We start from the raw sequence: 21746 nt of genomic DNA on the forward strand, positions 1-21746 counted from the left end.
GTAAATCTAAATGTATATCATACATATCACAGACATACACATATGTACGTAGATATATATTGTACTTATAAAATAATATATATCCATGTATAGATGAGTATGCGATATACGTGATAATATACCAACGTTATAGAATTTGTTTTTGCGTATATATTCTGAATTCCAATAATTACGATTTGATTGATTGACTGATATTGTTGATTGATATTGATATATATGTATATATACATATACATACATACGTACATACATATGTATCTACTCATGTATATGTATCATATAAATACGGATATAGAAGTGGTTGAACTGAATGTTTGTCTGTGAGTGCTCTGGTAGCCATTGAAAACGGCATATATGGGCATATATATATATAGTGATCGATATTTTACATATAAAAATATGCACAACAAATATACATACACACAATTTATTCAATACCTTCTTGTATCTCTGTACCGTTTTAATAATAATGATTATCATTATTGCGGTTATTATTATTACTGTTACTTTTATTATTATCGTTGTGGTCGGCGATTCAATATATTCAATATTTATTCATTTATTTCTTTCATTTTTGGAGGGTTCCAGCAGATCTACGACATGTGAGTGAAAAAAAAAAAAAACGTTTTTTCGTGTTGATTATTTATATTAGTATCATTATTTGTTTTCTCTGTCCCCCATCCCTAATATGAAATTGCAGTTTTCTTTCGGTTAACTTGTTTTTTTTTTTTTAAATTAATCATTACTGTCATTATCTACCGACTATTGGCCTTTTAATCAAACAACGCGACAATCCTGGATTATAACGGTGATGCACTCGTATCGATTAGACCAACTACACTAAAGATGTAACGCAATATAAATTTTGAAAAAAAATGATAATGATTATCATTGTTGTTGTACTACTTGAATGAAAAAAAAAATGATAAATAAATAAATAAATGAATTAAATGAAAACGTCACAGTTATCGTTTTGGAATTGTTCTTTCAACTATCAAATGGATGTATTTTTTTTTTTTATTCTATTCTTCGAGATATGCAAGTTTTTTTTCGGTTTTATCATTATTTTTAACAATTTATATATTTTCGAGATGAAATTTCACATGATGCGCATGATTGGTGTTTTTGTTTTTTTTTTTTCTTTTTTCAATTCCTTTCAACTTGTCGTTGTTGTTATTGATGTTGTCGGTTTGTTAGTTATTCTTTACCAAATATATGCAGATTACGTAACGATACATTATATCCTGAGTGACGATGACGATAAGTTATTAGATGTTTCCGCTGTTGTAGTTGTTGTAGTTGTAGTTGTAGTTGTTGTAGTTGTTGTCTATATTTTTGTTTGACAGTCTTTTGCGAGACATATGATATGTTGTTCGCCAAATCTTCTCTCGTATAACATCATATTATTCGTGTTCATTGATAATATGTTCAGTTATTCACATTTATTCCTTTTGTTGTAATTGTTGTTGTTTTTTGGTATATCGTACAATGTCATTATAATCTTGTTGTTGATGTTGTTGTTGTTGTTGTTGTTCTTGTTGTTTCGTGCTTTTGAGTTGTGATTTTCGGAGGCAGAGAGTTGTCATACATATACTGAGGTTTATTGGTACAATAATCGACTGAATTGTGTGCTAACTGCAATGATTGTCGACGTCATGTTGAAAGATAGAAGAACAGAGCAAAGAAAAATAAAAATAACAGAATAACTGTCCCACTAATTCGTGCACGTATGCAATGAATGATATCGTTATCAATCATTAAGGATATATGAAAAACGATCAAAATTGTTATAGAAATGTTACGAGTACGACATCGAATACCACATGTAACAAAATCGTTCAATAAAAATTAATTGCATGTAATGCGAAGAAGAGGAAAAAAGGAAAGGAAACCAAGCAGCCAATCAAGAAATAAAATGAATAAATAATCAAAATTTCTACAGAAGCGATATTACAAGCACCGCAGATACATGGCACACATCGATTATAAGCTGATTAATAATTTTTACAAATAACTATTGTTACCAATTGTGTCATGGAAATGTTAAAATTGTGTTGAGAATGTTTTTTAACTTTTACACGTATGATTCCCATTTGGGGAAAATATGAATGAATGAGAATAATCAAATAAAAACTACCCTAGATCATACGTATACATAAACCCTAAATAATTCTATACAATTAAAACCGGGTGTATCCATATCTAGAATGATGGAATAACCCTCGTTTTCCATTCATGCAATAATTATTCTGGCTATGCACCTATATGAACGTATCTACCATAGGTATATGTATGTGCGGCGTGAAGTTATGTTACGTGTAATACATATAATCCGGATAAATTTCGTAGGGCGTTGAAGGGCGTTGAATTTTACGCACAATTTCATATTTCCCCCAAATTTCTCCCTCGCTTCCACCCCGTTCCATTTCTCTCTGTCTCTCTCGCTCTCATCGCGTATTCAATGAAAACACAAAAAATGTATCATTTATGACCGTACAAGTTTTCGTTCATATTTTGCTGCAATGTACGTTAAAAAAATGAATGAAATCAACACGCCATCCGAACGCTGAAAGTTGCGGGGTCAAAAGTTTATTGATAATATTTTCATGGAAGACAAAACAAAATAAATAACGAAAGAACGAAGAAAAATTTTGCAGAATGCGAAAAACGACGAGCGGAAGTTTCAAATCAAATTTTTAAACGAAGCCACCCCTCGCAATTGCGCGGAGAGAGCCCCTCCCCGAACGTGGTGTTGAAATATCACATATTTTTTACTTCTGTTAAATTAAACTCGACAAAAACGTTCCTTTTTATTTTACAGATCAATTTCCTTCCCCACCCTCTCTTTTTCTCCACAGACACTTTCGACGAAGGTTATAACGAAACTAATGAGCCAAGGAACCCTCCGTTTCCATTTTCTGATCTCCCTCTCTTTGCACCATCTATTGAACGGTCTCGCTATTTTCTGACTTTTTTTTATTTCGATTTTTCTGATTTTTGATGACGGAATTCGTGCTGCGCGTACCGCAAAATATCGCTTTTCGGATCGTTACTCGTTAGCGGACATCTTGGATTATGTGATTCTGTGAAATTGAAACGATAATCCCGGCGAGCCAGCTAACGAAACCCAACCTCGCGCAAACTGTATCGTGGGCGTGTATAGACGGGGACTAATTAGCTTCGAACCGGAGTTAAGTTTGCATCCCGAAGGTTCGAGTTTTGAGTGACAAGACGTCTCACGGCATCGGTACGAGCATTCAAAGCGATCTACTAGATTTTCTCTTTGTATAATTGGAACGAAATATTTCTAGCAGATTTTCTCTTCTCTTCGTCGTCGTCGTTGTCGCGATCTCCTCTCCCCCCGACAAATTAACTTCGCAATTCTAACTTTGTCATTCAAACTGTACACGTCATTTCGATCGCACAATACGAAATCATAAGAGAACTGATTCGCGATATTATCGCACGAACGCAGACTCGTTACTACCACCGCACACGCATCAAGTTCGGGAGTAAAAAAGAATAATGAAAATTATCCAACTATATGTATGTTCATATGTACACAGAAAGTTCTTGAAATGTTAATATACATAAAGCGTGTAATATTATGTATCTAAAATATTTGCAGTAATAGAAAAGTATTCATAAATTATGTACATAATTGACAAGGAAAGCACATTGACTAAAAATTTTCATACGTAAATATTGTCACGTATGACTGAAGTAAAATAGGATAAAATAAAATAAAATAAAAACAAAATGGAATGAAATAAAGTGAAATAAATCCTCGACGTATGAAAGAAATAAATCAAAATTGACGCAGTAATGAAAATTGCTTACCTAACGTGGGCGTCGTGTAATCCCAACTTTCCGCATCGTTTTTGTACACGTTGAGTTTGGTAGGCTGAAAAATAGAAATACGTACGTGTATATTTTTTTTTATCAAAACTACAATTCGATCCTTAACTCATGCAATGTAATTTTACACGCGTACTTCAATACGTGATGTTCGTACGCTGTATCGTGGAGTTTAAAATTCTACGTAGATATACGCTATTATACTATAAGTTTGTCGAGATGCCCCGGAGGCATTAATATTTTTCCAAGAGTGCAGAGCAGCGGTCGCTAGTTTGGAAAAAGTTTTTCCCCGTTCTAACAATAAGAAGTGTTTCTTTCCGTTCGTATCTCTTGATCTTTTATCTGTCGATAGACCGTTTCCAGAATGCAGGGCGTGTGTGACGTCGAAGTGCGAGGCGAGTTGACAGAAAAAGAGGGAGCCGAGGAAATAGTTTACGAAACTTTGCGCTCGTATATATGTATATACGGTGCAAAATCATGTACACGCTTACAACGTATACCGTAGGGGATTTTGAAAATATTGCAAGTATACAGCGAATACGCGACGAAGTTGCCTCGCGAGCGACCCTCTTCTCCCGTTCTTTTTTTTTACTCCGCCCTTCTTCTCGCCGCGGGATTCGCGATGTGCAGTGTAGTTGTCGCGACATAACACGAATAATGCAGAAACACACATAACTGCACAGCTTTGAAGACCCTCAACTTACGTCATCTCATCCCACTGCAACTGTGCAACACACGCGGTTCGCCGGTTAACCCTTTTTTTTTTTTTCATTTTCATTTTCATCCTCTTATTACGTATATTTGAACATACGTCGAACACACTCCGTAATCTCTGTTCGAAACGTAATTGACGAGGATAACTCGATATTTGTCACCGTTAAAAAAATTGGCGCTGAGCGGGTACGGGTATCGGTCGATTCCTTCGTCGATCGGTCGCGGGGTAGGTTCGTCGAGTCGAGAGAAACACATTTATGGGGAAGAGGAAAAAAGAGAAAGAGAAAAAATAGAAACGGGAAATCGTCTCAAGGGCTGTATTATAGCGAAGTTTGGTTGGTCTCTCCGCTGGATATACGTATACTTATGGTTTGTGTGCCGCTGTTGAGAGTGATATATTTACGACGTAATAAACGATGCTAACGATCCATGACCTACCTTTTATTACTATATATTCCATGTTGTAACCGTCTGTCTCAGAGAGGTACGTCATTTCTACAATGTAACCCACCCTCTCCGAATTTCCTGCACCCGCCCCAAGTATCGATCCGAAAAAAAAGAAATTCGGACTCAAAGTTCGTCGACGATTTTCGTTTCTTTTTGTCAAAATAACGCCGATTTCCCTACTCCGTAAGGCCTACAAAAAAATAACACACGGGGGAGATGGTGGATACATTTGCGGAGGAAAAGTAGAAAAATTCCTTGAAAAATTGGCGAAAGACGAGGGAGAACACAGCGAAAGCTCCACCCGTAGTCTCGTCGACGTACAAGTATGGAAAAATAAAGATAGGATAAAGATAGAGAGGGAGTGTAATGGAAGGAGCTGTCCGCCCGTCAGTCGTTTTCGTCCGTTAGTAACGTCACGTCACTGAAATACTCGGGTTAAATCCGTCACTCGGTATACCCAATACATACGAAACCGACCGCGAGGGAGAAAGAGATGTGAACGAAGGAGAAAAAAAATAGGAAGAAAAAAAGGAGAAAAGGCAAAGAGGCACGGCGACGTCATCTTCGGGATGCATCGGTGTGCGGAGAGGAAATTTTCAGGTGTAACCCACATACCTATCGATGTATAAATACACGAACGTTCGAGCGTGTGAGCGAAGCGCGCACACACACGTAACGAGTATACATTCCATAGGTTCGCCATTAGCCGATCCATCTCGAGTGTTCGACATTATCCAGCAGAGTTTATTTTCAAACCGCATTACTGACGCCGCTCCAAACTTATAATCGTATCTAAATTTGTTCCGTATAAATTCGGAACGTTGGTAATTTTATATTTCATTTCTTCTCATCCGGTGTTACTCAATCACCGTCGTCCTCGCTATCGTTCATTCCCTCTCCGTCGTCGTCGTCGTCGTCGTCCGTTGTAATCCGATTGCGATCGGCACATGAAATCGTCAAATGGTGTCGAGGGGCTGACGAACGTTACCGTCGCAGTTGCTTGCGAAAACGAAGATAACGACCCTCGCGGTATCTATTTCGCGGTCCGATTTGAAATCAGCGGGTCGTAACGTGGCTCGCCAATCTCTACGCAGGCACCTCTGGATGACGACCCGCCGATTTCACCGTGAAAAAAGCGCCAGGATATTTTCACACAATCTAAACGCGATGCGATCTCACGGGGGGTAAACCGCGGGAATATTTTTTTTCTAAAATGTCTACCGCCTCGCCGTGACAAGAAAATGTTCTACTCTATGGTGCGCGGCGAGCATAAGTTTCCTGCGACCAAGAGGGCTAAAAAGTAAATGATTACGTGATAAGAGAGGGTGTAAAAACGAGGGTATGTAGAGAGATAGAGATAGGGAGAGAGAGAGAGAGAGAGAGAGAGAGAGAGAGAGAGAGAGAGAGAGAGAGAGAGAGAGGAGAACATTATAAAGTTATCGATAATATACCAACCTTTGCAAAGTCGATTTTGAGCGTACAACATCCCGAATAAATGTCAGCACCGTGAAGCGTCTCCTTTGCTCGTGTCGCTGAATCAACCGAGTCGAACGTGATGACGGTGAAAATAAAATATAAATAAAATAAAAAGAAATAGTTGACGGGTTATCATTTTCATTGTTAAGGAATATTCATATTCGTACGCGTGTGCGTAAAGTAGAACGAACGCTGCCCGCAATGGAATAGAAGATAACGAAAAAAGGAGAAGAACATTTGAAAAGAAATAGACGTGAATAAATTATCGTTCGTCGGCGTATGCCATTCCATCGGTATATGTATGTATGTATCTATTGAAAAGGATATTCAACCATCGCTTGGACACCATTTTTCTTGAATATAACGATCCGTTGTACTTGTCCACTGGGTGCGCTTATCGTGTGAAGTACTTCCTGCAACAAAAAAGACGACGAAAAAATGAAGACGAATTAATAAGCAGATGAATAAATAAGCGGAAATATCTACGTACGCCACCGCGTATACCCGCGATAATTCGTCGTCCAACGACGTTCGGTACACTTTCGACGCGATGTAACAAATCGATCGGGTATATTTCGGGTTTTCCTATTAAATTCGTATAATTCACCATTCTACTTCCACACGCCCCAACCGACCGATTTCTTTTATACATATATAAACGCCTTCACTGTCAAACTATTTCTCGAATATCTAATTTTACACGTACACAATCGCAGGCGTTGGAGTATATTGGCACGCGTGGATAAATTTGTACGCCACGCCAAGTTGGTGAGAAATCTTTCGTTAATTTTTAAAATTCGTTTGCAGTTTCCGTTCGTTTTTTTCTTCTCCTTTCTTTTTTTCTATTTTCCGAACACCGATATCTCCGTACGCTGTACGTGCATATGTACAGACTCCGCGTAAATGATTTCGCGATTTCAGAGAGAAAATGAAAACTACCAGCTTTCGCTGCTGCATGACTCTCGTACGAGAAAATTACGAAGAAAATTGGACTGCCCGGAATACACGAACGATTTCCCTCGGGACTCGACGCCTTTCCCTTTCTCTTACTTTTTCCCCGTCCTTGTTCCCTGTATCGCCGTAATCTTAGCTCCACGCCGGCTCGAATTTCGAACAAAAACGTGGACTGTAGATATTGACAAAAAAATAAAATAAATAAAAAAAGAAGAAGAAGAGTGAGAGGGAGGAAAAGAAAGAACAAATTCATTTTAATCTCGTTCGGAGATACTTTCCTTTTATTTTTTTGGTCCATTCTAGATTACCGCCGTTGAAAATCCCATCTACAGACCATGACCTATCCCAAACCGGTTTTACGAACTCCCGATACTCCGTTCAGGTTTATATGATAAACAGAAATAGGAATACCGGTGATATATATATGTACGCACACGTATGTACCGCGTTAGGTAGAGGAGAAAAATAAATAAATGAATAAATAAATATGTATGTAGAAAAAAATAAAACGATGTAAAAATAGTTTTAAACACTAAAAACGTACGAAACCTACAATGTCCCTGAATTCGTGTACGGAATCGCGCTCCAAGCTATAATTAGACTTCGTCGTGTGTAAAAATATATCGATACGTATCATTGATAAGAAAAGGTCGTGATGAATCGGCTAGCTCCGTGCAACCGTGTATAATTATTAATTTACATATCTCCGAACGTGTGCGCGTCTCTGCGACGATAGGAAACATTTGGAACGAGTGAAGGGTTCGGACGATAAGGTGAAACGGGTATTGGCTGTATGTGTACGTAGCTACGCTGTGGAAGGGTTGAATTCACCCTATTCGCAACCTGTTCCTCTCACCCCTGTCCGTAATATTCCTCCTTATCCTCCTCGTATCGATCGTCAAGCGGGAATAGAGGGAGAAGAAAAGATCGACCGATCGACCAACCCCCCCCCCCCGACGAACGGCGCAACCGACTCCCTCCACGAGTTTTCAAATCTGAGTTTCTCGATTTTGTCAGTCGACTGGCAAAAGATAGGATAGAAAAAAAACGGACGTAAACGGAATAAAAATGATACCAGCGCGTACGTACGTACGTACGTAGGTAGACGAACGAGTGGTACATGTGGACGGAATAGAGCAGCGGGATAATGAATTATGTCGCCGTCCACGTCTTCGTTTCGGTCTGTTCGCATTGTCCGAAAGTGATCGGGCGTATCGTTTCGCGTACGTTGCATTCATTCCGCGGTGCTGACGGTCGTCTTCGTCGTCCTCTACCAAATCCCCGTTGCCGTCGCGCGTACCTCGTCAACGCGCGCGCGGATGCAAGAGCCGCAGCCGCAGCAGCAGCAGCGCCTAGAACCGTCGACTTGTACATATTTTACCAACGGAGATTTCTAGACTCCTCGGCCAAATATCTTATCCCAGCCAATTTAATTACACGCTCACGCGGCAACGGCAGCTGTATAATGAGCGTAATTGCGTTGCGTCACAATTTTGGCGAAACATTTTTTCTTACCTCCGAGGTCGATCGATTTTTTCTATCTATCGCGAGATGAGCTAGCGTTACCAAAAATCCATTCGAAGCCGACACGTGCGTGCGCGCGTCGTACGATCGACGATGATCATCTCTTCTGCCGAACAACCACCGAGGAGGAGGGTAAAAAGAAATATGGGACAAATGTGTCGAGCGGTGACAGAAGTCAAAACACTGTATTAGAGCAACGCCTTCTTCACGATCTTCGTCTTAATCGCGATCTTTTTTCTTTTTCCATTTCTTCCTCTCTCTCTGTCAATGCTTATATTCACGACAGCGTGCTGCACCGCGATAGCGAAAAATAATTTCCATTACTTGATTTATTTGTTCACTGTTTTCAACGTCAACGCCATCGACTGCGGGTCGGAACGAAGCGATGATGCAAAAGTAGAAAATAATATAATTCGCGAATAAGAAAAATGTCGATTATTTTTGGCAAGGAAGGAGAGAAAAGAGGAAACGAGGAGAGGAGAAAGAATTACGCTTTCGGGCAGCAAAATCCTCTTGGTTCTTACATTTTTTTTTTTTTTCTTTTTTCTTTTTTCTTTTCTTCAGCGTTCAAAAGTACCTTGTGTACCGCACTATAAAAAGATTTCTGTATATTCGCCGATATAGGTATCCAAGAAAAATGTGAAAAAGAAGAGGAGGAATATAAAAAGGCAAAAGAACCGGGCGTAGGAACAGCAAAGAGATAAAATAGATAAAAGAAATGGTCGTGTCGAGTGCCTATTAATAGGCAAACAACGCGTTCTTAGTTCTTTGGCGCGAAGACGTGAGACGGCGAAGAACGCTTAGAAAGAACGATAAATTGACCTAACGTAACTACAACGTCAAATATACATGCCCGATAGAGAAATACATACACATGTCGTACATACGTATAGGTATAGGTATACGAACGTTGAAAGAAATTTATTTTTCTGCTTTTTTTCTGTTTTTTTTTTTCAACGTGCACGTGAGATGAGACGAAACGGATGCTGTTGCTCGTGCAGCGCTGCACGGCTAAAGGCCGCCGCCGTAATTCCGCAGACGTAAGCGAGTTACATATGTATAATTATACGACCTGCGGGAGAAGACTTATTACAACCACCTGTAAGAAAAATCCGTTGTAAAAATGACAAATTGGAAACGCTTAGCGCCACGACGTTTGAAACGACGAGGAAAAAGAGAAAGAAAAAAAAAGAAAAAAAAAAAAGGTAGGAATTAAAATCCCCGAACACATATATCATAGATCAACTCTCGCAACCGCGTTGAAACGATCCAATTCCGAGTCAGTCGGTCAAAATGGGGAAAGAAAGTTGGAAAACAGAGAGAGAGAAATAAAGGGCAGCAGAGGGGAGCGGGAACGGCGTATCGTGCCGTTTTTCGCGTTCCCGTATACGTCCAGCGGAAATGTGGCGTTGCCGCTGTTCGAAAATTGCACAGGCAGGGGGTAACGTAACGCGTATAACGTGTAGGCGCTAGAGGTACGTTTTAATTAATTTTCGGTCCGCTGAAACAGCGATATTCCAGACGTTCGTCGCACGAACGGACGACGGCGGCGGCAACCACTTTGGTTTGTGTATTTTAACTCCGCCGGTGCTACCGCAAGTAACAGGTACGTGGTATAAATCAATCCGGTAACGTATACGTAAGAGCTTGAGAAATACCGAGGCGTTCCACGTGTTTTGACAACCGAGTCCGGTAGTCGTGCATCACGAGATCTCAAACTGGGTACGCGCGGTACGCCCCCCTCTCTCTCTCTCTCTCTGTCTCCGTAGAATTAGACGCGAAAAGTTTTATTTCCGTACGTATACATACAACGATTCGTTCCAGGTGTTCAAATTAGCGAGAATTTCGCCTAAGAAATGAAGGGATGACGGCCGAGTATCCCGATTTATTTTTCAACAGCCTCCGAGCGGAATTTCACGCGCGTGAACGAAAATTAGGGAAATTATTACGCGCCGGCTACGAACCCGATACAACATTGAATTTCGAATTAGCGCTAAACTGCGTACGTTTTTCGGAGACAAGATTCCGGAATGCGGATGACACCGGCCAAAAAGTAGCGACAGCAACGCGGTATTAAGTGGAGAGGAGCTCAGAAGAGAATTTAGTTAATCTGCTACGCTGGTCGCGGTTTGATGTACAGATATCCGTACACGCGATACGAAATGTTATACGGAAGGAGAACACGCGCGCAGTTTTTCTTTTCATCATTTTTTTTGGATGCCTACGATCAAAGGCGGTTGACCCGGGTCGGGGCGTACGAATTTCTGGAGAGCGAGGCTCAAAAATTTCAGAGAAGAAGAAAAAGGGGGGAGCGGGGGGAAAATGAACGACAATCGTACGTTGTAACCAGGCACAACGTGATGCGGATTCGCCGATGTATCTCCTATACGCAGAGAGAGAGAGCGAAGAGAACTTTGGAGGTTTCAGGAGAAAGCTGCTGCAGCGCTCATGCTCAATTTATGCTGTATCCGTTACCTACCATCGCTAGTTAGACGTACAACGTAATAAAGCAATAGGAAAAGTGAAGCAAGAAAGAAGAGGGGGAGGAGGGAAAAACCTCGTCACTCCAACGAGGAGAGATCGAGCTCCGGGTAAAGGAGATGAGAAAAATACGATAATAAATATTAGACAGGATATACAATGACCATTCCATACTTGCGACTTTACGTACCCGTGTAATATAATATTGTGCTAGTGCTATATTACATTACATTTACGTACGTACGTACGACCGAGTGTTCGAATGGAAAGCAAACGCAAATATTTCTCAATGACCGTTCGATTTTTTCGCAACGAAAATTATTTAATTTTGATCGATAGAAAAAAGTGCGACATCGAACGTTGCGAGCGTAACAATTTTTTTGCACGTGCGGCCAGAATAGACGAACAACCGAGCGATCCGAAGGAATGGAATAAAAAGAAAGGGTAAAAAATAACGAAGGTGCGAAAAGAGAAGAAGAATCTCTTAATTAGTCCACCAGCGATGTCGTTACACAGCCGAGTCGCGGCTCGGTTGGCGAAGACCAACGAATTAGCGTGAGCGTTTTAAACAGTGAAGAATAAAATAGAATAGAATGGAATAGAATAGAATGGCGCGAGAGAGGGGGGAAAAGAGCACGAGTACGAAAACGAGCACTAGCCCCTCTACCTAGCGGTAACGGAGTAACAACGCCGCGACGACTATGAAAAGCATTGTGACCGGGTAGCAATGCGAGAGAAATAGATAAGAGTAGAGGAGGAAGAAAGTAGCGGTTGGTAGGGTACCTGCGACGCAACCCAACGGGAGTATTTGCAGCAGGAGCAACGGTAGCAACGGAACGCGTTTTACACTTTAACGTCGCACTCTGCAGCCAAGGGGTAGAGAGTTCGAGTCCGAGATCTACGAAATATTCCGACGCGAGAAGGAGATCTACGAAGGCGTAAGAAGGATAAGGAGCTAAGGAGTAATGAATTGAATAGAAGGGGGGCAGAACACAAGTATCGTTCACAAATTGTTCCGTGTGAACATCACGATTAATGTTCGAATTGGAACAGCTGTGTTCAAATATAGTTCACGCGCTAACGTTACAACAGATATACAGAGAGAGGGAGAGTGAGTGACAACTCTTGACAATTAGCTGGATTCTATTCAAATTTAATTCCAAGTCAAATTTTTTATTCTTTTTCTAGTTTAACTTACCACAGTGATGGGGTATACGGGATTGATCACTGTGAATAGTAGTACGTGATTAGGTTTGTTGTCCTCCCTTTTTCTCCTCGGTTCGTCACCGTAGCCGCCGTATTCGTGGTTCTGCAATAAAGAAGAAAAGGAATTAACAAAATATGAATTAGTTGATAATTGTTTATTGATCGAAAAATCCTTATCGAAAATTTTGATGACCATATTTGCTAGATGATGTTGGCTTTCAGATTTGAATTCCTGAGCTGATTATATGTGAGATTACTCATGAAGAACCAAAAATAAATTCGATTTTTGAGCAAAAAATAAATCATTGTTTTAATTGGGTTTAATATGCTTTTCTGACGTATTTTGATCTCAGAAATCCGAATCTGAAAGAAAAATTAATCTATCTCTAAAATTGACCGAGTTATCGCCAATTTTCAGCTTTTTGGGGTCAAAAATAAAAAATTTATTTTATAGTCTATCTTAATGTAATTTGAGCTCAGAAATCCGATTCTGAAAGAAAAATTGATCTATCTTAAAAAATGACCGAATTATCCCCATTTTTTCGCGATTTTTGGCATAAATTTGAGGATATCTCGAAGGGAAAAAATCGTAGCTCAATTTTCTCAACGGATTCGTGTTCCTGAGGTCAAAATACATAAGAAAAGTGCCATACGATCAATTTTAAAAAATAAAAATTTTTGGCCAAAATTTGAGATTTTTTCAAGGTGTACCCCTTACGATTTTTTCAAATTTTGGCCAAAAATTTTTATTTTTTAAAATTGATCGTATGGCACTTTTCTTATGTATTTTGACCTCAGGAACACGAATCCGTCGTCCAAATTGAGCTACGATTTTTTCCCTTCGAGATATCCTCAAATTTATACGAAAAAATGCGAAAAAATGGAGATAATTCGGTCATTTTTTAAGATGGATCAATTTTTCTTCCGGATTCGTATTCCTGAGCTCAAATTACGTTAAGATAGACTAAAAAATCAATTTTTTATTTTTCACCCCAAAAAGCTGAAAATTGGCAATAACTCGGTCAATTTTGGAGATAGATCAATTTTTCTTTCAGATTCGGATTCCTGAGGTCAAAATACGTCAGAAAAGTGTAATACAATCAATTTTTAAACTACTTTACTTTTGGCCCAAAAATCGATTTTTTTTTTTGGCTTTTCAAAGGTAATCTCACGTGTAATCAGCTCAGAAATCCAAATTTAAAAGCCAAAATCATCTACTCGTGTAATCGACCGAGTAATCATCAATTATTCGCTCTTGGGTGTAGAAAAATTAAGACACGATGGGTCGTAATATTCGAATTTCTCAATTCACCAGCAAACCCGAACTCTGCTGGAGTCAGCGTAGCCAGCAGCGTAGCGCTTTGTTGTGAGACGTCACCTTCGGGGCTGAGCAGAGGTTACGCCCCACAACAAACCGCGCGCCCGTGGCTACCTGATTCCAGCTAAGCTCGGGATTCGGATTCCTGAGTTCAAAAGACATAAAAATGGCATATGAAATAAAATATTTCTTTTTTTACCCAAAATCGGATATTTTTCAAGGGGTACCCCTTTGAATTTTTTCAAATTTTGGAGCAAAAATGAAGTATTTTTACAATCAATCCTAGGACACTTTTCTTACGTATTTTTTTTTACCTCAGGAACACGAATCCAATGGTCAAATTTAGCTACGAATTTTTCGGACAGAGATATCCTTTGATTTTTTCTTTTCGGATCTACAAATTGGCGATAACTCGATCAATTTTTTCAGATGGATCAATTCAGTAAGACTGCAAGAAAAAAGAAGATTGAATCTCTGGATCCAAAAAACGCGGAAATGCTGAGGCGATGATTCCACCAGCTGTACATCAGACCAATTGTAAGCAAGAAAATGCTGGTTTCAAACGATTGTGGGTAAGAAATTAGAGGTTGAAAATACATGCCATGTGCGGGTGCTCGTATATCTATGTATAACAAAGTATATAGTACACACGTGGCTGGTAAAACTGAAGCGATGAACAGTTATGGCACAGTTACGCGATGGCTGCTGATAGTTGGGGATATAGGAGTTTGTTAGATGTACGTACATAGACGAGGAGTAGGAGTATAAGGGTATGAAAAAAACGAAAGAGGAGACAAGATGAGAAGCGAAGAGAGATAATTGGCTGTTCGCCAACCACGTGGCCTCTTTGCACACCCATCATCATCGTCATCCCATCCCGCGCGTACCTACGTACGTACGTACATCCGAAAGCTCGATAAAACACGTTTTTCTATAAAATACAAGACGCTCCAATTGCGAGATGATCAATCACGATTCTCTAATTGTTGATCACGCGACAAACTAACAATTGACCGAGTATACTGCCGATAAATATTTCTGACATTCCAAATCGGAGCGAAAAAAAGATTTCTCCGATCACTCGACTAAAAAAGAAACACCGTAGGCGCGAAGTCATTGAGAGGGGCAAAAAAAAAGTCAGAATAATGACAAAAAAGAACGATAATTCGGTTATGAGTGTAATTGGCGAGTAGCCCAAAAAATATCAGCATCGCCTACATCCGAGTCAGAAAAAAATTTCGCATTTTTCTGTGAGTTTTATTTATTTATTTATTTTTTTTTTAAACACTCGGCAAGGCGCGTCGGAAATTAAAGCGTGAACTTTTAACTCACCGTTAATCGCATGCACGTCACCTTTATGTGGTCGTAATTTTTCTGTAATAATTATCAAGTATTTTTCGCTTCTGTTTTTGAAATACTATTTTATCAAGTTCCTCTACCGTTTCGAATGTACCTCTGTAACTCGTGATCCAAAAGGGTTGGGGGTGACAAGAGCAAAAAAAACTTTATTCCACGAATAATAAATGTTTTATTAAAATGAGGTATTGAAAATCTCGAGACTGCGATAACTGAGGAAAATGTGACCACGTATGATGACAGGTGTACGGACGTGAGACCAATTCCGTATATGTATATGAATCGATTAATTGTGCTTCCATGAATTTTCCGATGTAAAATGAAAAACGTTTTGGAATAAGAGAAATGGAACAGTAGAGGACAACACAAAACGTATAACGTTGGATCTGTGCCAACCACGTGCTGATAAAGAGATTAGAAACGAAAACAAGGCTTCTGTTTTGTTGCTCGCTCTTCTGCATCGACCAAAAGCAACAACACGGAAAAGCTCTCGCTCTCTTTCTTTCTCAGTTCGAATATTGCTTTTATCGGCGTTCGTTAAATTACACTTCACAGAAGAGATAAATTGAAAGAGAAATAAAAATAAAAAAAATGTCGATAGAAAACGAATGAATAAATTAAAAACGAAAAAGTGGCGTTATACCAGATTCCTTTTTTTTTTCATTAGCAACATTACTGGATAATCCTCGTAAAAATAATTCTCCACGCGGATATTTTCACGAAATAACGATAATTGTACGGCGAGGGATTCAGAAAAAATAAAGAAAAAAGAAAGAAATGACAATTGACGAGGTTCTTATAACGCATATACGTACCAAGGAGTGCGCATGAATAATTCATTCAGGGTTACACGTCGATAGGACAATTGCGATATAAAATTACGCATACATACGCAAAGTATCACATTCGAGTGAAATGAATGATCGGTTCATATAATACGGATAAATTATGCGCGAGCCGATGTGTACGGTATGTGTGGACGGGTGAATGTATCATAGATTTTAAGTTATCTATCCGAAAAACCGGTTTTAATTTTCTCCTTTTTCAGGATACCTCTTTTTTTTGTTTCAATCGCCACGTGATCATAATGTAACGACGATGATGCGGTTCGCATAAATATGACGTGTGCGACGTACATGTGAATGGTGAATGTCAAGTTTAACGATCAACGAACTCGCGATACCTTCCACACTGACTCCGTCGTCTCCGCCTGGTATTCTACTCGATAGAGAGAGAGAGAAGAGAAAAATGACGATGAAAAAAGAAAGAACGAAATCCGCGAGCTAGCTCATTGAAACCGTCGCGTCGACCGTTGATTTTTGCGATGCGGCATAAAGTTGTACAATTTTTCACAATTTCAGTTTTCTATTTCCGACGAGTCGATGAAAATCAGCCGACTGTGGCCACCGTCTCTGCGCCCTTTTGCAAAACTTACGGGAGACGTACGAGAAAAGGTGGTGAAAAATGAGGAAAGAGATAAATGAATGGATAAATTGAAGAGAAAATGGAATGAACTCGAGCGCGCGAGGGTGAAACAGAAAGACGCGTAGCACCGCATCGTCGGCTCAATTCATCCGAATGTGCCGAAATGTATTTGAAATGTATTTGATATGATTCATAGGTCGGGCAGAGAGGGGTGTATTTTAATTCGAGTGACAAATCCGAGTCATATAAATATCCATATAGGTGATATACTGGACAAGAATTCGCATTTAAATTTGAGAAACTGCCGCAACAAGCGTGGAAGCGTGGAAGTAATAACAGGCGCAACAGCCGCGAGGAGTTGCGCTTTGCAGAATTTACTTTGGCACATGGAAGAAGAAGAAGAAGAAGAAGAAGAAGAAGAAGAAGTTGGAGTTGAAGTAAAAGGGTGACGGTGCAAAAGAGCAATGAGTAAGTACACGTAAGTAACCAACATAAGTACAGCGCTCCGAATCAAAGTTAATACGCACGTATACCGTAAGAATCTCAGGAAAGTGAACAACATAGGGAACGCATGAGCGCGAGAGAGAGCTTATGGAAGTTCCGTGAGTGCGAGACAGACAGACTGCCTGCCCCTCCGTTGCCTTCGAGTCCCCACTCCGCCAAATTGTAAACAGACTATCGCTAGAGCTGTGATAGCCTGTTTAAAGAAAATCAATAAAAAAAAGTCTGTGATATCAAGAATAATAAGTATTAATAATTGTAATTAGAATCATTAAAGATTTAAATACATTTACATTAACAAAAAAAAAATTATATTTTCATGAGAAAACCTTCATTTTGAATTGGGAACTTTTTTGAAAATTTTTTAATATTCAAAGGAACAAAGTCAATCATATTTATGCTAATGGTTTTTGTTTTATCAATTGTGAGAGAAAAACACTCTCAACCCGAACGCGCTTACTTAGATCACAGCTCTAGCGATGGTCTGTTTACAATTTGGCGGAGTGGGGACTCGAAGGCAACGGAGGGGCAGGCAGTCTGTCTGTCTCGCACTCACGGAACTTCCATAAGCTCTCTCTCGCGCTCATGCGTTCCCTATGTTGTTCACTTTCCTGAGATTCTTACGGTATACACACGCAAATGAAATAGAAGGAGAGAAGCTGCAGCCCGGCTATTTGGGGATATGCTTAACTTAAACGCTTGACAAATAACGAGCCACCGCACCACGGGCAGCATCAGCAACAGCGGCACATTGGCGGTGTGCGGCTAGCTGAGCTTTAACGTTTCGTTAATGCGATTTCCGGTTCACTATATACAACGTTACAACTATACTAATATACGTATGTATCAAGTGTGACGATGATGTTGATTATCGTGATACGTTTTCCTGATTTCAGCATCGCAGCCAGCCAGCCAGCCAGCCAGCCAGCCAGCCAATTCACATACGTATACATATGAAACGTTTTACACTCGTTAACCATAAAAAAGGATAGGCAGAAAAAAGAAGATTTCATCCATTCGTCGATCGGCAGCGAACTTTCAACGTGACAAAATATAAGGAAGGTAACATTCTCATGGTTATCGAATGGGTGAAAATAATCGGGGGTAAAAAAGAGAGGAGTCATCAATTTCTCAGTACATACCTGTACGAGGTACATACATACATAATTCAAAGGTATAAAAGAGAGGAGGAAGAAGAAAGAGAAGAGGACGGTGAAGCGAATTGTTCGCAACGACGGCAGTAGCGTTAATGGAATAAAATACTAGTTCCGTCGACGCGGACGCGTTCTATAAAATCATGTTCTACTGTACATAGATATACACCTGAGCGAAATAGAGAGAAATGAAAGAAAAAGAAATACGAGAGAAGGATAAAAAGGATGAAATCCAAACTAACAATAAAAAGAATAAAACGAAATGAAAGGACCGAGCGCTGTGGGAGCGTGCAGGCAATTGCGCCGACGTATACCAGGTATAGGTACGTACGTACGTACGTATACGTACATATGTGTATATGTACAGCAGTGGAGATAAGAAAGAGAGAGAGCTCGCAACTCTTCTCGACATCCCGTAAAAGGACACGAGGGAATTGCAAAAAGGAACTAGAATAAAAAAATAATTAAAAAGAAGTCGTTCGCTTCGCATAGGTAACTTCTAGAAGGAGGTGACGGCGGTCGAGTGTATGCCCCGGTATGTAGCGGTAAGGCATCTACAATGAGAGAGAGAAAACAAAAAAAAAAATAAAACCAATAATGATAAAATAAAAAAAGAAAATAAATCTTTCGTGATTCGAATTCTTACGAAGAACACCACGTCCGTTCAACAAATTACAAGTATAATACGACGAGATATTTGGACGTAATGTTACGATGAAAAATTACAATTGATTGAATATTTCCAATGCAAAGAGCACAAAATTTTATTGTCAAATGAATAATACTATATGTACGTAGGTCTGGCATTTTATATACTCCGTGTATAAAACAGACATACGTATCGATTAACGAGTAAAAAGTAATTTATAATATCAAAGAATCAATGGTATAAGGTATATGGATAATAATCGATTTATTTACAACCGCGAAATAATTCATTTTAGATTACGATTCCAATAATATCGGTTGCAGTAGTAGTGGTGGTATGAGCAGTAGTAGTTGCAGGTGTATTGTTATGACAATAACAATGATGATGATAATAACGGTAATTAATTCTCTTCTAGGATTAAAAATAATGAATTTTCATTACAGTTTCATTCTTAACTATGTTCCATGTATAATAAATTCACTTTTGCCAAATTCTCATACCACGGTCAACTGCATACCACCGAGCGCAAGAGGAGACAATCCGGAATTTCCAACCCACCTGTACGTGATGAATAAAATGAACACATACGATTCACACTATACATACACGTAAGTATAATATTTCTATGTATATTAGAACGCGGCAGAATAAACATTAAACGTGAGTGTAACTAAAAAATGCAGAACGCAATTATAAAAATAGTTATTCGATAATTGCATAATTACCTCGATGAACAGACAAGTTGAATGAAACACAAAAAATAATTCAAAAAAAAAGATCCAATAAATCCCGAAGGGTATCGCGTCCGGTGGCGGTTGGAAAAGAGAAGTTAAAAAACCGTTATCGTGGCGCAGGTAGGTATATCTTAATTGATATATCGTTAGACAGGTAATTTTCAGTGGATCTAGAATCCGACCAATGGAGAACCTGAATATGCGGTATAGAAACTGGTGAGAGGAGTTGTATAATTAAAAGAGAAAAAAAAAAAAAAGTAAAGAGAAAAGTTATCGATAGAAAAAAGAGGAAAGTTATTGAAGGAAAAAAAATCACGAGCACAGTGTTGCGGGGGAGGGTTTGAGAAATAATCAATATTTCCGGCAATGGAACCTGCACGGCAGCTTCGGCTTCGAACGTATACTGTGGTTTATTCACTACGGGGTTCCCCAAGGAGGAAAGGAAGAGGCTGAAAAGCGGAAGGAAGGGAGAAAAGTCTCGAAGAAGAGCAGATAACAGGTTGCTGAGACTTTCGGGTTAGAGAAAAGGACGCGGATGTTTAACGTATGGCTGCAGGGGGTTAGGTGTTCCGCAGGATGTTCTGGATTAACTGCTGTCGATGGTGCTCCTAGTTGCCGTCGCGGTTGGACGAATGACAAGCAGCGATGTGCATTTCGATCGATCGGACGATGTATTATTATAAAATTTACTAGTTTTTGTCGAGGAAAGAACGAGAGCGTTCAAAATTAGGCGATTTTTCAACAAATCGTAGGATTAAATGGGCGTGAATATAAATTCTTACGAATGATTTGCGCGTGTGGTTAGCTGTCGCCGTTGGATACGCGATGAATGTGTAAAAAAGAGAAGAAATAAATAATCGAGCAATTCCCAGCCTCATCTGAAACCGCGATTATCTCCACAATCCTTCGATCGTATCGGACACGTCAATTTTTGTACAGAAAAGAAAAGAGGAATCAGAGAAGGAAAGAAGAGGAAATGTATATTTTCCAAGTAATAAATAAGGAGCCGGCTACACAACGGAGATAAATGGCGACTGCGTGATATTTTATTTATTTTTCCTTCTATAGACACAATAACGGGTTACAGTCGGACGTTGTTTGCAATGAACCGCAAGTAGATTTGTACGATGCGAAGTAGTCTGCACGGGCGTACGGAATCCCGTACAGATGAACAAGAAAGTAAGAATCAAATGAAAAAAAAAATAGGCGGGAAGTAAAGGGGCTCCCGCCTCCCCGATGAAATCTTGGACAAAACCGCGTAAAGATATTAAATAAAGTTGAATAATTGATCAGTTACGTGTCAACTGCATTCTATGAAGTAAAACAAGGAATACATAGATATTGAAAGTTTACCGAACCGTTGTGAGGCGGATTGATCAGGAGCTACGGTTATTCCGTTGTATGTACTACCGACAATAAAATAGTGGTCTATCATGTGTCTGGATATGGAGTCTAGATATCGTTGTAGATATAGATATATAAATTATGCGTTGCGCCTGTGCTGTGCGTTTAATACGGGAAAGTCAGCTCACCCTGTGTCCCGACTCCTCAAGACGCTGCCGTTTAGAGTGGGGTCCATCCCCGTTGAAAGCCATATCCAATTTTTTGTATCTTTCCCTCTTTTGAACGGTCCGTCTTTGAAGGATTTGCCAACTTTTTGCTCCTTGCTCAAGATACGAACGACACAGATAAATCACACTAGAAGCGCTGAATTTGCACTCTATTACCGGCGCGATGGACGGTTGAAGACGTCTCCGCCAACGGCTAACCGATCACTGAGCTTCAGAGGCGCTTCTGGTAGAATTCCGAAGCCTAGGGGGCAGGGCGACGCCGACGACGGAATGCGCGCACGAGCAAATACGAACTGAGACGAATGATCACGAGGGAAATCAACCAACCAACAGCCTGCCAGCGCCATCTTGATGAACGAGTTCAAATTTCGTACTATT

The 21746-nt window shown here is 39.7% G+C and overlaps 1 protein-coding gene across 3 annotated transcripts in view; it reads right to left on the reverse strand.

Annotated features, from left to right (window-relative positions):
- The window catches only part of LOC105683329 (heterogeneous nuclear ribonucleoprotein L), a 32413-nt gene extending 10793 nt beyond the window's left edge, over positions 1 to 21620 (reverse strand). For all 3 annotated transcript variants that reach the window (XM_020850826.2, XM_012395865.3, XM_012395863.3), the window contains exons 1-5: positions 21330 to 21620; positions 12653 to 12763; positions 6823 to 6908; positions 6475 to 6571; positions 3841 to 3904 (exon numbers count right to left, since the gene is read on the reverse strand). In XM_020850826.2, coding sequence (XP_020706485.1) covers positions 3841 to 3904; positions 6475 to 6571; positions 6823 to 6908; positions 12653 to 12763; positions 21330 to 21392 — 421 coding nt within the window. In that variant the 5' untranslated portion in view covers positions 21393 to 21620. The remainder of the gene's footprint in view (positions 1 to 3840; positions 3905 to 6474; positions 6572 to 6822; positions 6909 to 12652; positions 12764 to 21329) is intronic.
- Between the last annotated feature and the right edge of the window lie 126 nt (positions 21621 to 21746).

The sequence above is a fragment of the Athalia rosae genome, chromosome 7, assembly GCF_917208135.1.
Source record: "Athalia rosae chromosome 7, iyAthRosa1.1, whole genome shotgun sequence".
In the NCBI taxonomy this organism is placed as follows: Eukaryota; Metazoa; Arthropoda; class Insecta; order Hymenoptera; family Athaliidae; genus Athalia; species Athalia rosae.